Source organism: Lissotriton helveticus, chromosome 3_1, assembly GCF_964261635.1.
Source record: "Lissotriton helveticus chromosome 3_1, aLisHel1.1, whole genome shotgun sequence".
NCBI classification, from domain to species: Eukaryota; Metazoa; Chordata; class Amphibia; order Caudata; family Salamandridae; genus Lissotriton; species Lissotriton helveticus.
Window position 1 is genome coordinate 1,595,554,130 of NC_136061.1, and position 17,877 is coordinate 1,595,572,006.

At 44.3% G+C, this 17,877-nt stretch overlaps 1 protein-coding gene across 1 annotated transcript in view; it reads left to right on the plus strand.

The window, feature by feature from the left end:
- Positions 1 to 17,877, plus strand: part of DRD2 (dopamine receptor D2) — a 1,149,771-nt gene that overhangs the window by 1,119,901 nt on the left and 11,993 nt on the right. Inside the window, exon 9 of the mRNA XM_078682355.1 lies at positions 1,998 to 2,337. Within this exon, the coding sequence (XP_078538481.1) occupies positions 1,998 to 2,337 (340 nt within the window). The remainder of the gene's footprint in view (positions 1 to 1,997; positions 2,338 to 17,877) is intronic.

Sequence of the window (17,877 nt, forward strand, 5' to 3'; positions counted from 1 at the left end):
TTTTTTTAATTACACTGTAGATTTTTTTTAAATGTTGGTTACCAAAGTGGGGCAATTTTAGGATCAGGTTATTGATTGTATGGCCGTTCCCTTCTTTTGTGTATCTTATTGTGTTTTATTATCTAATAGCGTGTATTTGTTTTACGGTCTTTCGGCTGAAAGAAACGCTAGACCGATTTATTATACATATGTTATATTCTTCCTTAAGTCGGTGTAGCACCATAATAATACAATGGTTGTTGACTGTGTTATCAATAAGAATGTCTGCATTTTAAACACACTGGGGCAGATTTATGAGGCTCTTGCGCCTCCTTGCGCCGCAATTGCGTCACATAATGTGACGCAACGGCGGCGCAAACAATGCACCCTATTTACAACGTGACGCATCTAGGAGATGCGTCACGTTGGAAACCCCTGCGCCATAAGGAGGCGTTCCTGCGCAGGGGGGGGGGGCGTTCCTGTGCAGGAACGCCTCCTAAAAGTGGCTGAGTGAAATCTATGAGATTTCACTCAGTCACTTTCTACGTCAAAACCCTACGCCTGCTTGAAGCAGGCGTAAGGGTGACGCACCATACATTGAACAGGTGGCCCCTGTGCATTGCAGGAGTCATGTCGCACTTGCGACATGACTCCTGCAATGCGCCGCCCGTGCGCCGAGAGATGCGTCACGCATCTTCACTGCCTTGCACCATGGTGCGCCGCATTGTAAATGCGGCGCACCATGGGTGGCGGAGCAGTGGCGCACTGTGGCGCACATTAACTGGCGCATCCCTGGGGATGCGCCAGTTAACATAAATCTGCCCCACTGGATGTAGATTGGGATCAGCTGGAGAGTGGACTTGGTTATGGTGGTTGGTGTGAATGTGTAGAATTGTATATTTGAATAAATAACTTACCTAGAACTTCTGGAAACATGTGGATTACTACAGAGATTATCAAACGACCACATAGATCTTTTTTTGTGCAGGTACATCCACACACCCCTGGTGGACCTAGGGCAACTTGCAGCCCTGCCCTAGTGAAAATAACTATTCTCATGTTTTTGAAATAACAAATTGTGCGAGCTTTATCTCTATCAAACATTGAAAAAGAAATATCAAAGGCAACTTAGCATCGGGTTGCAATGTATGTTTTAAGCAAATGTTTCCGGGGAGGAACTGGATAATCATGTGTTTTATTATGTAGCCAGCCGCATTAATATTGGTCATCTAAAATCATAGCCTGGGGAACAGAATAAAACAATAATTGGCTTCATTACGATGGCGGTTGGACGAGTGTCCGACCGCCATGGCACCGGGAATGAGACTGCCAATAACACAAATCGATAAGGCAGCTGTGTAGGTGGTTGGAAACTGTCTTTTTCTACTGCGACTTGTGCTGCAGCTTGGAAAAGGGCTGCATCACAAGCTGCAGTAGAAAAGGCATGTTTAAAAACTCCATGCACATTGTGCCAGGCACCATGTGGTGCCTGGCACATGATGCATGGATGTTTAGGGGTTCACCACATGTGCCCCACTGGCCACATCCTAATCACTTTGATGGTGCCTGCGCAGGCACCACCCTCTTTGTAGAGATAGTAGTCTGATCACTGCCTCAACAGGCTCCTTCAGCCTGTCTGAGGTAACAGTCTTTCCCCCTGACATCATCGCTCCAACCGCCAGTGTTGTTATCCGGCGGTCGGACCGATGCCCTTGGTGCCAGGTTGAACACCACCGACGGCCTGACGGTGGCAGTCCGCCCAACATAAAAATGAGGGTCATTGTATTTAAGATCAAACTTCATAGCATTGCACATACCTCTAAATGGCAAATCTCGAGATTCATACTTAAACAGTAATTCCTCTTATACAGATGTTTTTTTTAATTCTAATATCTAATAGGCAATCAATTGGATGTAACTAATTCTGGTATATGATCACAAGCTTTATTTGTATTCACTGCATAAGTCTTTTTTTAATTTAACTGGCTTTATTTTTTGGTTATTTGATCCTTGTTCAGGAGGCAGTTAACCACCCCGAAGAGATGGAAATGGAGATGCTGTCCAGCACCTCACCCCCAGAGAAAAGTAAAAATAAGGAGATGTCTCCTGAGAACCACCAGCTTGCCGTGCCGGCCACTTCAAACCAGTGCAACAACACCAGCCTGCCCTCCCCAGCAGACAGTCCTGTGAAAGCTGAAAAGAATGGGCATGCCAATGATAACCCAAAGACTGCAAAAGCTTTTGAGATCCAAGCAATGCCCAATGGTAAAACAAGGACATCACTTAAGACCCTGAGTAAGAGGAAACTCTCACAACAGAAGGAAAAGAAGGCCACCCAGATGTTGGCCATTGTGCTTGGTAAGAACATTTTATAGATTTTTTTTGTGCATATGAAAAACTTGTCGGTGATGTTTATCCTCATCTAAAGTACTTTTCATTGTGTAACCTGAAGACAAGTCTACTATTCGTTGCTTAAATAGAATCATGGAGAACTTCCTTTGCCACTAAAATAGTTCTTGATTAAAGGAAATTAACATTGAAATGTAATGCTCAAACTCCATTCCGCAAAGTCTAGCAAAGAGAATCAAATCTGACGGAAATGAAGTATAGTATGTTTTGGGTTGCTCGGTGGAATATGACAAACACATCCCTGACAGGAATTCTCTGGGCACAAAGGATTTGTTGTCCAAATGTTAGAAATAGAACAACTGATGTTCAAAAAGTATTACACTGAAAAAGAGAATTATGTTCTTTTTTGACTTGTTATCTTCCTTTTCTAATCGGAAAACCTCACAAAAACAGCCAAGAAGACAAACTATAACACAATATTGTATATAAAACCTCTGTGCAAAAAAAACTGTTCTGTGCGATGCCTAAAACTAGGGAAGCAAGTCATATATAAATCAAAATAACTAAGCTCTGTGTTTAAGAAAACTATTGATGATCATGCCACAAGCACTTGCAATGCCAATAGGTCTTGCTTTTTTGCCTCTTCAGTTACTAGTGAATTTAGGCACTCAATTCATAATCTTACATGTAATTTTTCACCCATGCTTGTACTCATGCATCCATTCATCCATCCACTCACTCTTTTTTACATTCATCTACTGACCCATAAACCATCAATACCAACATAAACTCAGCAAGCATATACAATAATAATCAGAAGAATGCAAGTAGAAAAAACTAAAATTCTAGTGCATAAACTCGGTGGAAATGTTGCCGTTAAGAATAAATGAAAAATTAAATAGTGCAGTGAATGGAAAATCTGGGGATTGTATTGTGTATTGTCGTTAATTGCCCTACCAATCCAAAATAGCTGGCATGATGACTTTAAGTGTGACTGTTAACTTGGAAATGTAAAAACATTGAATCACTATGGACAATATCTGGCACCAATCACATGTGAACAGGAGAAAAATGCCATCACTCAGGGTACAGGGCAATAGAGCCAATGGCTGAAGTGAGTTGACCCATTGCGCAATGTTCTATGCCTATGCTGGTTAAACAGAATGTGAATAACACTCAAAGAGACCAGTGGATGAACAGGGAGACCCAAAGTCCCACTATATATATGTGTCCATCTTTTTTTATTGCCTGTTTCAGGCAGACAGCTAAAGCTGTCAGCCCAAATGTAAAAAGTAATTTAAAACATACACACTGATAAATGCATAGATATACAAACATTTATAAAATTACAGTTGGCAAAACAATATGGAACCCCTCCGTGAGAGCCCTTGCAGGGATTCTTAAATGCAAACCTTCTACTTTTAGGGCTTGTGACAGTAGGGTAACTTGCTTATTACAGCTGATTCCATGTAGCAACATTCCTGTGAACATGTTTTAACAAGTCATACTTACAGGTCTATTTTCGTTAACGTATATTTATCAAACAACATCAACATCCTCTCGTACTCTAATAACACATAACTCATACTTTCCACTTGGACAAGACCCCAAACACAAAACAAGTTCTCCGCCTGATAGAGGTTGCTAACGAGATGAAAGCCAAAACTGTCTGAAATCACCACCACCAAGACAGCAGTAGTGCTATTCGACAAGAACACCTCACCATTGGACTCCAATTGGTGGCCAGTGGAACTCAAACCCACTCCCAGCACCCATACCAGTAACCTCTGAATAATCTTCAGCAGCATAATGGACATGACTGCACAAGTCAACATCTCTCACTGCATCCTGCGTCCACACCTTGAAGATGCTAAGGAAGATCTTCAAACAACACTAGAAAAACTGTCACTCACAATTTAGTCACCAGCAAGTTGGACAACTGGAACACCCTCAATGTCAGGATCACCAAGCATCTCATAGAAGATAATAAACCATCCAGAATTTGTCAGCCAGACTCTTTCTCGACCTCGCACTTAGAACTCAATCAGACCCCTCCCAAGGGAGCTCCACTGGCTCCAAATACACAAATACAATTATATCAATCTCCCAACACTCACATATAAAAAGGCACTACACTTAGGCCACATGTTCTTGAACAGTCGCATCCCCTTCCTCCAACCACACAGAGACCTCTGCTCCACAGGACTCCCATTCGCCCACATCACTTGCCCACACACAACCAGATCAGGAGGATGGGCATTATCATACATCACTCCTATAGCATGGAATAGCCACCCACTCTACTTTGGAGCCACTTCCTCTCTTCTTGAATTCCACAAAATGCTGAAGACCTAGCTTTTCAATTTAACAATCTTCCATAGGGTGGAACACACCTGCTTAATGCAAGGATAAACACATGGTGAATAGGCGCTTTACACCTGCACATACCATAACACCGTAAATATGCCACGACTACTGCCCTTTTCATAGCTTTTTGTAATACCAGAACAGATATAGTACAGCTATCACAATACCGTCCAATTAAGCAATCAATCAATCAATCAATCAATCAGAGCATTTGTATAGCGCACTACTCACCCGGAGGGTCTCAAGGCGCTGGGGGGGGGGTCCGCTACTGCTCGAACAGCCAGGTCTTGAGCTGCTTCCTGAAGGCGAGGTGGTCCTGGGTCAGGCGGAGGTGGGTCGGAAGGGAGTTCCAAGTCTTGGCAGCCAGGTAGGAGAAGGACCTTCCTCCTGTGGTGGCTCTTCGGATGCGGGGGACGGCGGCGAGGGCGTGGCTGGTTGATCGAAGCTGGCGCATGGGAGCGTAGAAGTTGAGGCGGCTGTTGAGGTATCCTGGTCCTTGGTTGTGTAGGGCTTTGTGTGCGTGGGTGAGGAGCCGGAAGGTGATTCTCTTGTTGACCGGGAGCCAGTGCAGGTCTCTCAGGTGTCCGGAGATGTGGCTGCGGCGGGGGATGTCCAGGATGAGTCGTGCTGAGGTGTTCTGGATCCTCTGGAGTCTCTTCTGGAGTTTGGCGGTGGTTCCGGCGTAGAGGGAGTTACCGTAGTCCAGACGGCTGGTGACGAGGGCCTGGGTGACCGTCTTCCTGGTCTCGGTGGGGATCCATCAGAAGATCTTGCGTAGCATTCGCAGGATGTTGAAGCACGACGAGGAGACGGCGTTGACTTGTCTGGTCATAGAGAGGGTGGAGTCCAGGATGAAGCCCAGGTTGCGTGCGTGGTCAGTTGGTTTGGGTGCGCTGCCCAGGGCGGGGGGCCACCAGGAGTCGTCCCAGGCGGAGGGTGAGGATCCCAGGATGAGGACTTCCGTCTTGTCCGAGTTCAGTTTCAGGCGGCTGTTCGACATCCATTTGGCTACGTCTGTCATCCCTTCGTGCAGGTTGGCTCTGGCGGTGGCGGGGTCGTTGGTGAGGGAGAGGATCAGCTGGGTGTCGTCGGCGTAGGAGATGATGTTCAGGTTGTGCTGGCGTGCGACGTCTGCGAGGGGGCTCATGTAGACGTTGAAGAGAGTTGGGCTGAGCGAGGAGCCTTGGGGAACGCCGCAGATGACTTCGGTGGCCTCCGATCTGAACGGGGGGAGGCGGACTCTCTGTGTCCTTCCGGCGAGGAAGGAGGTGATCCACTCCAGTGCCTTCTCCTGGATTCCGACGTTGCTGAGGCGCTGTACTAGGGTACGGTGGCAGACAGTGTCGAAGGCCGCAGAGAGGTCCAGGAGGATGAGGGCCGCTGTTTCTCCGTTGTCGAGCAGGGCTCGGATGTCATCTGTAGCTGCGATCAGGGCGGTCTCGGTGCTGTGGTTGGCCCGGAAGCCAGACTGCGAGAGGTCGAGGGAGCCGTTCATCTCAAGGAAGGCGGCCAGTTGCTTGTTGACGGTCTTCTCGATGACTTTGGCCGGAAACGGGAGCAGCGAGATGGGGCGGTAGTTCTTGAGGTCGGTGGGGTCTGCTGATGGTTTCTTGAGTAGAGCGCTGAGTTCGGCGTGCTTCCAGCTCTCCGGGAAGGTGGCGGTGTTGAAGGAGGTGTTGATGATGTCCCGCAGGTGGGGTGCGATGACAGCGTCGGCCTTGTTGAAGACGTGGTGAGGGCAGGGGTCTGTCGGAGATCCGGAGTGGATGGAGTTCATCGTGCGGATGGTGTCTTCGGTGCTGATCGGGGTCCAGGCGCGGAGGGTGGTGGTGGGGGGCGGTGGTTCGGTCGTGGCGTGCGTTGGTTGAGTGCTGAAGCTGTTGTGTATGTCCGCGATCTTGTTGTGGAAGTAGGAGGCGAGGGAGTTGCAGAGGTCTTGCGAAGGGGTGATGTCGTTGTTTCCGGCGTTGGGGTTGGAGAGCTCTTTCACGATGTTGAAGAGTTCCTTGCTGTTGTGTGCGTTGTTGTCCAGTCGTTCCTTGAATGCGGTTTTCTTGGTGGCGCGGATCAGCTGGTGGTGTTTTCGGGTGGCGAGCTTGAGGGCAGTCATGTTGTCCGGTGTTGGGTCTCTGCGCCAGGTTTTCTCGAGTGCTCTGCAGTTCTTCTTGGAGCTCTTGCATCCTTTATCGTTGGCTTGTCACAGAAAAAATGCTGGCCTACTGCTTTAACAGAAGCTTTGCCACAAAGCAACCAACAGTTATACTTGGTAAAATTACAAATATGCACAAAATTACAGTCCGCAAAACAACCCAAGGCCTCTCCTAAATAGGCTTAAGTAGGATTCTCTCAGTGTACATTTTCTACCAAAATGGCTTTTCAACGGGGTGAGCAACACCAAAGCCCATGACTTCCATGGTAATCTGTGAAATTTCCTTCAACAAAATACCAGTAGAAAGGCTTTACCACAGTGCAATAAAATCCTCTCTAAAACGTTTTTTGGCTTTAACATATGCTTTTTGCAATAAATAAGTCAGGTCTACTGTATTTGCTGCAGCTTTTCATGATAAAACAATCTAATCTATGGCATCTGACTTAACATTTTCTAATGAACATGTCAGGCCTAGAACCTAATTCATTGGCTTGTCACAATGAAAACAACTCATTCCTACTGTATTGACTATAAGTTTTCCGATAAAGCAAACATCAGTTGGCAAAAAATATACAACTGCTTTTAAATGGGCCTCCCAAGAATCATCACAGTAGAAATCTTCTATTCCCAAGGTTTGACATAGAAGGGAATCAACATAAAGGGCCAGTTGTACAACAGTTTTTTGCAGTCGGAAATGGGAAATTGGCCTGTTTCCAACCGCAAAAAAGGGGTGGGGGTATTTGTCGTTGACTCACAAAATAGTGTTTTTGACTTGCTACTATGAAGGGGTGTGCCAAGGGGGTCCCTTCCTAATAGTGAGTCAGAATGGTGTAGACCATTGTTTTGCAACCACGTCTGCTGTCGCAAAGCACTCACAGTTTACCACCTACTTCAAGTAGGTGGTGAGCCACTCGCAAATGGGAAAGGGTCGCCAGGGCACACTTCCCCTTTGTAAATGAATATGAAAATATTTTTAAGAGCAGGCAGTGGCCAAATGGACCACTGCCTGCTCCTAAAAATGTAATCAGAAACATTTCATTTTTCTTTTTTAAACGCATCCCATTTTCCTTTACGGCAAATGGGCTGCATAAAAAAAGAATCTGCTCTATTGAAGAAGCAGTCACAGACATGGTGGTCTTATGACCCCAGCAGGCCACCATTCCTGCAAGTGCCGGCCATTCAAAATGGGTCAAAAATTGCGACCTGCCTCATGAAAATTGATGAGGCAGGTGATTTGCGTCCCCATTAGGAATCGCAAACAGTGTCTGACACACTTGTATATTCCATTTTGCTAGTCGTAAATTGCGAGTAGCAAAAACATCACAATTTCCGACTCGTAAAATGGAATGGTCTTACATCTGGCCCAAAATCTGCTGCTTACTTTGATGACCTCTAAGATTTTGTGGGAAAAAATACTTATCTACAGATTTTAAAATGTTTAATATCAAACCACCATTAAAAGCCTATTGACTAGCTTTTCACACACAAAAATGATAAAATGTTGGGCCCACTGCCGTTTATATAACCTTTCATAATGGACATATGGCATCAGACACAACTTTTCCTAATGAACCAATCAGACCTTTAGCCTTTTTAATTGGATTATCAAACTAACCAACTCCAGCCTACTGCTTTGCCAATAAGCAAGAAGACAAGGTAACAGTCATAACATTGCAAATATGTACATAATTCCGGCTGGAGATAAGTCGACATAAAAGTGACTCTCACAATTATCAAAGTATAAAAGCAATCATCCCTTATAGGCCTATTGGCCTCACCATATGTTTTTCACAATGATAGGTCAGGCCTACTTGTGACAACTTTAAGAATATTTCATCTGGCAAATGGCATCATTAACTTATCACCATAACCTTTATGAGCATGTTGTAATTACATATCTCTTTATCAGTCGAAGCACACAACGTATGCTCCAAATGCTCTAGTTAAAGCAACCAACATAAGAATGGAGACAAAGCCCCTTTCCAGAAGTGTTTCCTAAAGCTCTTTATGGCGTGAGGGCCTGGAAAAAAAGCATTACACCATCCACCCTCGATAAGACAGGTGGTGTAGTGTTTTTTCTGCAGCGGGCTTTTTGAGGAAGCCAACAGGGGCTTCATCAACCAAATGAGGCAGTAGTTTTTTATTTTTTTGGTTCACATTTTTTTATTAACAATGAGGCAGTATGTTTGATGGTATGGCAGGGAAAATTCTAAATCAGAGTCACCAAACTCTAAATCGAAGGCTATGTGCTTTGTACACCCAGGCACATTTAAAATATAGCTGGCTTAATTTCTGTAATTCCAAGAATAGTGTGTAATGTTTATTACACACAATTCCCCGAATTCCACCGTAGCACTACATCGCATAATTCAGGCACCATTACCCATGGTCAAATGATAGTGTGGGGGTTAATGAACAATGCAAACAATGCAAATAACCAAAATGTGAGCGTCTGCTGTTAGCTGTACTTGTTTTTTCACGCTATTTTATTGTGCATAAAGTTTCCTTGCATCGAAAATTAATACAAGTGTGAATTTTGCACTAAAATATAGTGCATGGTTATGGTTATGAATTTTTGTATTACAAGTAATTTGCATAATTTCTCCAAATTTTACATAATTACACACAAAGAGATCATGCAAATTTTGCACACCCCTAGTGCCGTGAATCCCAGCTTACATCATCGTCTTGATTTTCTGTTAGCATATATTTGTGTCCACAGTGGTAGAAGTTATGGAAATAAACACAACAGTTGTGTTGGAACAAATTTCCGAGTGGGGGAGCTGCTATCAATGTTACATCACCCAATTCATAGGGGTAGGGAAAAAACGAATCATTTCCTAAAGAATAAGCGCAGCAAATTAGCCACGCCCATTCAGCGGGAGTGGTAAGGATGTGGCGTGTAGCCAGGGGTGCATTTTAGCACATACTGTCATAGATGCATATCTAAAGCATGTTGTGGTAGTGCACACCACTAAATTGATGACATCTTCCTGATAAAAGTGTATGGGGTGCAACGGACAATGTGTGGAAATCAGGTCTCAGCAAATAATTATCATTTGCACATCACTAAGTAAAGTGTCTTGATTTGTTTTATTCTGATTAAAAAAATTGTTTCATCATGCGTCAAAATTACAAAAAAAGAGTTTCATTAGTGCTATCATCATGTTGATATCATTGGAAATGTTTCTACATTCCATTTGCTGGTATTTAAAGGTTTTTGTGTTAGAAAATAATATCATCCAGCAATATTTACTTACACACTCCCTGTACTCCAGTAACATTGTCAGCTAGCTCACTTTACCAAATCCCCTCACTTTCCAGAATTAAAAGGAAATGTAAACACCTGTCTTCATATTAAATGAATGACCATCAGTTTATCAGAAGACATACGGGCAAATTCACTAGAGAAGTGGCGAAGCATGTCTCCTTGGCTTAACGCCACGTTCCTCCACTTCCGAAACACAGGGCTGCACTATATTTACAAAAATATGGTGCATCCCTTCATTTCCCCCTGCTCTGGCACTAAATTTAGAAGCCTAGCACTAACGCTGGCCCCCTTGCACCATAGTGCAAGGGTGTCTGCATTGAGGGGAATATTTTTATGTGCAGGAAGGTGTTAAATGGTGGTTCGAAACTTCTATGTGTGCTGCTCACTGCAGCACACATAGAAGTTGCGAAACTGAATTTTTTTATTGATTGTTTATGTGCAGGATGGGACACCTCCTTGCACATAAACAATCAGAGGTCTTTTCTGTTTCTATGTGTGCTGCACAAGGCAGCACACATGGAAACAGCAAACACAAGGAGAAAATAAACATTTCTCCCCATTGCGCCAGGGTAAGGCCAGGTTTTCCTTGTCTTAATTTTGGCGCTGCCCCATATTTACACCACCCTTGTAAATATGGAGCAGCATCAAAATCAATGGGTGTTGCGGTGGAACACCCACCGTAACACCCATTGCCCACCCCTTTCACGCTAAAGGGAGCCTTATTTACAAGGCAGTGTTAAGCCACATTAAGTGGCTCAACACTGCCTTGTAAATAAGGCGAAGCACATATTGCTACAGGAACATCACTAGAAGTGATGTTTGTGTGGCAATAGGGGCTTGTAAATATGCCCCATAGTTTGATATTAGACCTGCATCTTTAAAACGCACAGGAAAAGCAAAAAGATAAAGAACATCTTTAAGTCTTTTTATTGGTCATTCATCTTCTGCACTCCAGTGTGGGTATTTCTATGGGTGATGCAATACCCACTCCCCTTCTTCTAGTGCATATGCTCCTCACAAGCAGACAGACGTGTGACAGTCTTTAAAGCAAGGGAGTAGCCCAAAAATTAGAATACTCTCCACTGTGTAGTAAAACTCGGATGGTTCTAAGCAATTGAAACAAGTAAGCCCTACCCCCCACTACATAATCAACCTTGTTTCTTTCATCCAAGCATCTATTTATTCATCCTTTAAACATTCCATCCACCCACTGATGTCTACTCTTTTGCCTTTACATTCTGTCAGCCATTCATTCTTTCATTCACCATTCAGTCTTTCCCTACTCTATTCTATCCATCCTTCCTGCCATCTATCCATACATCCACACATTCATTGATTTGCCATCCATCCATCCATACATCGGTCTTATCATCCATATATCCATTCATAATCCATCCAATTATCCATCCAATCATCCATCCATTCATCTGTTTGTTCAAATCACCAACAATTCACTCTGCTATCCATCCATCCAAAAATCCACCCTGCCATCCATCCATCCATCCATTCTGTCACCCCCCGCCCTCCATTGACCCACCCACCCATCTATCCATCAATCCACTCTGCCAACAATCCTTCCATCCATCCACTCTGGAATCCATCCACCCATTCATCATCCATCCACTTTGCCATCCACCATCCATCCACTCATCAAACCATTCACTTATCCTTTCATCCACTCATTCATCCATCCCTTTACTCTGCCACCCTTTCATTTGTTCATCCACCCATCCATCTTCTCTGTCATCATTTCACCTGCCCATCCAATGATCCAGTCACTCACTCATCTTTCAATCCATCCATCCATCCATACCATCTTTTCACCTGTCCATTCAGTCACTCATCCGTCCATCCATCCCTTTACTCTGCCATCCTTTTCCCTGTCTATCCACCTATCCATTCACTCATTGTCGCCCACTCATTCATCCACCCACTCATCCTCCATCCTTTCAAACTTACTTCCATTCAACATGCCTTCCATCTTTTCCTTTTGTATTTACCCATCTTTTGTTCTTGTTTCTCCTGCTTGCTCTTCTATTGACAAGTATTCCTTTATTGCATTGATTATGAACTTTTATCTACCTAGTTCCTGACAGAAGAGGCCCCCTAAAGAACACCACTCCAGCTCATTGAAATTAATGCTTTGAGTTGACAAGCAATGTAGAACATTCTTTCTTTCTTGGATTACTTAGTGAAATTATTAAAATGACTCTAGCAGTTGTGTACAAAGACCCTATATTATTTATATTAAAACTTCAATATTTGCTTTTTACCTACTAACTGTTAATATTTAAATAATTAATTCTTTCAGAGGAGCTAATAACAATAAAGGACAAATTATTTTCTCACAAATGCTTGTTCCTTTCTCCAACAAGGTGGTTGCAGTATTCCCCCTGTTTATGGAGTGCACTAAGTAACTTGTACTTTTTCATCTACAGGTAAAGGCAGGTTGAATTTTCCATTTTCTTGAACATTGGACGTTATGTCTATCCAAAGGGGCATGTATGTCATCTGGTCATCAGGTCCAAGCCTCCTTCTCTACTCACTAACTTCAGAACATTCAGCTTTCTCAGTGAGACAGCAGGGTGACCAGCATGAGGATCATGCTAAAGGCTTATGTAGGTCCATCTGCTGCCTAACTGGTTAAGCACTACTCAAGACCCACCTCTTGGAACTACACCAGGACAGCTTGTTATATAGACATATCACCCCTACGTGCCTGTTTTAAGTACTCTCATTCAGTGGCCGCTGGTATCAGGGCAGAGTGGCGGGCGGGGGACGACGATAGACGATGACAGATGACAACGAGATAAAAGAAAACCACTTACCTGATCTCACCACACCTCCGACTCAGTGCTCTTCTGCTGCACTGCACAGTCTCCAAGACCCCTCTGCTGTCCATCATGCATGAGAACAATCTCAGGATTGGCTTGCCACCCCTCGGTTTGCGCTCTCAGAGAGACTGGGAGCCTGTGCCTCTGTATACATAGAAAATCGTATAGTGTTTACAGGATGATAGTAAAAAGTGAAACAATAACCAAGTAAAGAAATATTTTGGGGATCTTGAAGGCACAACCCGCAATTATGCTTAACTATTCATACCAATAGTCGTTCACTGTCCCACAAGAGGGAATTGGTTCACAAACAAAAATACACACCTTTCATACTATGGTATCATTGTGGCCACTCCATTGTATTGTTATAGATCCCATGAAGAAAATCAACACAATGCCACAAAGACTTCAAAATGATGGAGGCTTAAAGTGACTGTGCACACTAATCATGCAATATTCCTCCCTCTAGATCATTGACTCACATACAAGCAATCTAGATATTCATTAGCAATTGATGAATACTTTGGCGTTAGACAATAGCCTCAACTGACTTTACTCTCATACCCAAGTGTCTAAATTAACAAGCATTACTATAATAAAGACCTTTACTGGCCATCTTTATCTTGTTGCATTGTGAGGGAGATCATAATTAGAACCATCTCCATTTCACTTCTAGATTGGTGGTTGCTCAAGGACAAGGGCTACGTGGAGAGCAATACAGGACCGTAAATGTGTCTGTCCTCTCCTAGATATTGGTCATTACCCAGATGCTTTCATGAGCACTGAACTCCACAAACTCAGATTTTCCCGACAGTCTAGATGTGGGATAACATTTGCCTCTGTATCATTATTACAAAAGATCTTTCCTTCATTAATCAGTTAGGAAAACCAGAATTGTAATTGAAGACCAGAAACTCTATTTATGAATGTTCAAAGCTTTTCCACCACCAACAAACAAGCATGCTCAACAGAATTACAATACAAAGCCCTAAATGTAGACAACCTGGACCAGTCTGTACACCTGAGAATAGCCACAGGACTGGCACCTGTATGAAAAACTTTAAAAGCCTTTGCTCTCCTGGATGAATTAGCTTTAAAAGACGATGTATCCACCCCAGTAAGTTCCACAACCCCTTATCCAGCTACTACAGGTTAATAAAGATACCATGACAAAGGATGTTCAGAAAGAAACTAATAATTGAAATGAAATGAAATGAAAAGACCATTTGTTGAGCGCGAAAGCTACCCTGAGGCATCCTAGCTCTACGGACAAACACGTGTGGATGAACAGTTAGATATTAGTCTGATATGTCAAAAAGCAGGGTTTTTAACTGTTTGCGGAAAGAGAGTAGATTGGGCTCTAATCGCAAATGGGGAGGGGAGTTCCAGAGCTTAGCCGAGTTATAGGAGAACGAACGGCCTCCACATCTGGCTCTCCTAATCTTGGGTACTGTGACAAGGAAGGAAGAAGGTGATCTGAGCTGTCTGTTCGTGTGGTATGGGGTGATCAGTGAATGATTAATGGTGGCGCCTGTTTTCCAGAAGGCTCCGTGAACAATGCACAGGCCCTTGAATTCAATTTTTTCCCTGACTGGGAGCCAATGAAGATTCTTCAGTCCGGTTTTGACAGGGAGGCGACGAGGGGTCTGAAGGAAGGTTCATGCTGCACAGTTTTGGATGACCTGGAGCTTGCGTAGGGTGGCCTGAGGGTCCCCTAGGTAAAGGGCATTCCCACAGTCCAAGCGTGACAGAATGAGACCCTGGATCATAGTCTGCCTCGCCTGGAAGGGTAGTAGGGGAAGAATTTCCCCTGATAAGCCTAAGTAGACCAAAGCAGGTGGCTGAAAGTTTAGATGCTTGGTAATTCAAATTAAGGGACTTATCCAGCCAGACACCCAGGCTCTTTTTTTGTGTCCTTGGGTATGGGGGCGGGTCCAAGACAGGTAGGCCACAGAGAGTAAATAGTAAGATAAGGGGCATTACCTAAGAGCATCAGCTCAGTCTTGTCTCCGTTTAGCTTGAGACAAGACGATGTCATCCATGAGGTCACTGCTTCTAAGAAATCCCTCAGGTTATTGGGCTCAGTGTGTAGTTAGTTCAGAGCCACCACTAGCTGAGTATCATCCGCATAGGTGATGATTTTTATCCTGAAGGGGTGGACAATCTCAGCTAGGGGGCTCATGTATATATTGAAGAGCGTAGGGCTCAGAAAAGAGCCCTGCGGTACACCACAGCCAAGAGGTTTGCTGGGGGAGGTGATTTCGCCCTCAAACACCTGGAAGGAGTGATCAGACAAGAAAGACTCCAGCCAAGTAATTGCTTTCTTTGAGAGTCCTAAGCTGGTAAGTCTTTGTAGGATGTTATGATTTACAGTGCAGAAGGCGGCACTTAGGTCAAGGAGGATGATAGCTGCGGAGCCTCCTTGATCCATGATCTTCCTTGCCTCCTCTGTCACAGCAGCGAGGGTGGTCTCAGTCCCACGCATGGGTCAGAATCCAGTCTGGGAGGGGTCAAGCAGGTGTTTGATCTCTAGGAACTCCGCCAATGCCTTGTTCACGTGTGTCTCAAGGATCTTGCTTAGCCAGGGTAGTAGGGAGATTGGTTGGTAATTCCTGGTTTGTTTGGATCTAGGTTTGATTTTTTAAGGAGGGCTTTAATCATGGCCCGCTTCCAGGGGAGCAGGACGGTCCCAGTTGATAGAGAGGCATTAAGCAAATCAAGGATGGTTGGTAGAGTGTGCCTGGTAACTGTGCAGAGGATGTTCTTAGTTCCTCAGCATCATAAACTTACTGCTTAATACAAAGAACTACACACAACTTAGGATGAGAAGGAAAGTAAAGACATTCAATTGAAGTAGAAGCATTACTGTTAGACCTGGTATCCTTGGCCTGGTTTCCCCTGTCTTTTTGCCACTACTGCCTGTATTTTTGTCTGTATACCAGACTTTGTTTTTGCTGGTTTATGAACTCTGGGCACTTTACCACTACTGTTCGGTGCTAAAATGCAAGTGATCCCTGTGTAAATTGTGATCATGTTTAAATATCCATGCTTGGCATATTTGATTTACTGGTAAGTCCCTAGTAAACTGCACTGTGTGTGACCAGCACCTGTAAATTAAATGCTACTAGTGGGCCTGCAGCACTGATTGTGCCACCCACACGAGAAGCTCTGCAAACATGTCTCTCGCATGCCACTGCAGTGTATGCAAGGGCAGTTTGTAACTGCCATGTTGACCTGACAAGTGTACCCACTTTCCAGGCCCAATCTTTCCCTTTTATTACAAGTAAGGCATCCCTAAGGTAGGTTCAAGGTAGCCCCATGGGCAGGGTGAAGTGTATGTAAAAGGTAGGACATGTACTGGTGTGTTTTACATGTCCTGATGGTGAAATACTTCTTATTTCGTTTTTCACTATTGCAAGCACTATCTATCCTATAGGTTATCATTAGAGCTGCCTTGCAACACCTTACAAGTGTAACTTTCTATTGGGAAGAGCTAGAGATTTAGAGTTTAGGTTTACTGAACTCAGGATTTAAAGCCACGTCTTTCTGTGGAGGTGATTTTTAATAGTGTGTTGGAAAATTCCACTTTTAGAAAGTGAGCATTTATTGCTTAAACATCCCGTGGCTCTGCCTGCCTGTGGAATTCACGTATGGTGTAGACTGACAGTTGGGCTGTTTGTGCATTCACTCTAGACAGTCACACAAAGGGAGCTTAGGTGTTGCTTGCATACCTGATTGCCCATCACCAGGCTGATGGGCCTTCCTGAGCTAGAGTGGTGGGAGGAGTTGTCACTGAGACCTGAATAGGGTTGTGCATGTCCTCTCACAATGCTGTCGCCACTCCCTGTAGTGTGCCTGGAGCCAGGACAGGGCATGCAGGAGCTGTGTACTACAAAGACTATCCATTGAAGTATGCCTACTTCAAAGGCGAAATGTGGTATAAGTATTGGACCTGTAACCCCACATTTTTAGAACTCATCTGGATCAAGCTGAGACTCTGTCAAAAAGAAGATCTTTAGAAGTGGTAGGAGGAGAATTGCCACTCTGCTGTTGCACTATTGTACTGGTCTGTCGCATGCTGCTTCTGGCATGGGCAGAGGAAGGAATGGAATGTACTTTCTTATCCTGCTAATCAAGGTCTCCAAGGGTTTGTGTGTGCTTGCCTCCTGTTGGAAGTCTTGGGCCATGAAAGACTTCCTCAGCAGCTCCCCTGAATTCCTCTGCTGGGTGTTCTGACCTGCAAATGCTTCCAACTACAGTTCTGGGACCTTGGAGGTGGTTTTGCTGCTTCAAGAGCTGAAAATCCACTAAATGCCCTTCAGTGCAGTGTTGCCTGCCGCAAGCTTGCTGTGTGGTTGAAAAACCAATGCATCGCTACTGTGCGACCAAAAAATGGACGCAGCGCCTGTTCACAGAAAAGAACCATCGCAGCCGAAATCCAGAGCATCGTGTCTCTGAAATACGATACCCCCGCTCCAAATCCGACTCCAACGCAGGCCCTGCTGTGCTGCTAAAGGAATCAACACATCACCTGCTCGTGGCTGGAAGAATTGATGCATCAAATGTTTTGCCATGCCGCATCGACCCCAATGCATATCGTTTTTCCATGCATCACATTTGTGAACCACATTTACAGGACATCACCCTGCAGTAAGAAGCTGATTTCAGAATTTGATGCATCGCTTTTCCTCGCAGTAAGGAATCAACATAATATTTTTCCTGCGTGCAGCAGAACAGATGCCTCCATTCCCCTGGGACTAAACTATTGATGCATTGCTTGTGTTTTCTGATGCTTCCAGCCTTTTGCAGTTGTTTTTCGTCTCAGATGTTGACGTATCAAAGGTACTTTGTACTAAAATCAAGACATTCATAGAGCTCTATGGACTAGATTGCTTAAGCCTTTAAAAAGTGATATCTTTGCTTATTTC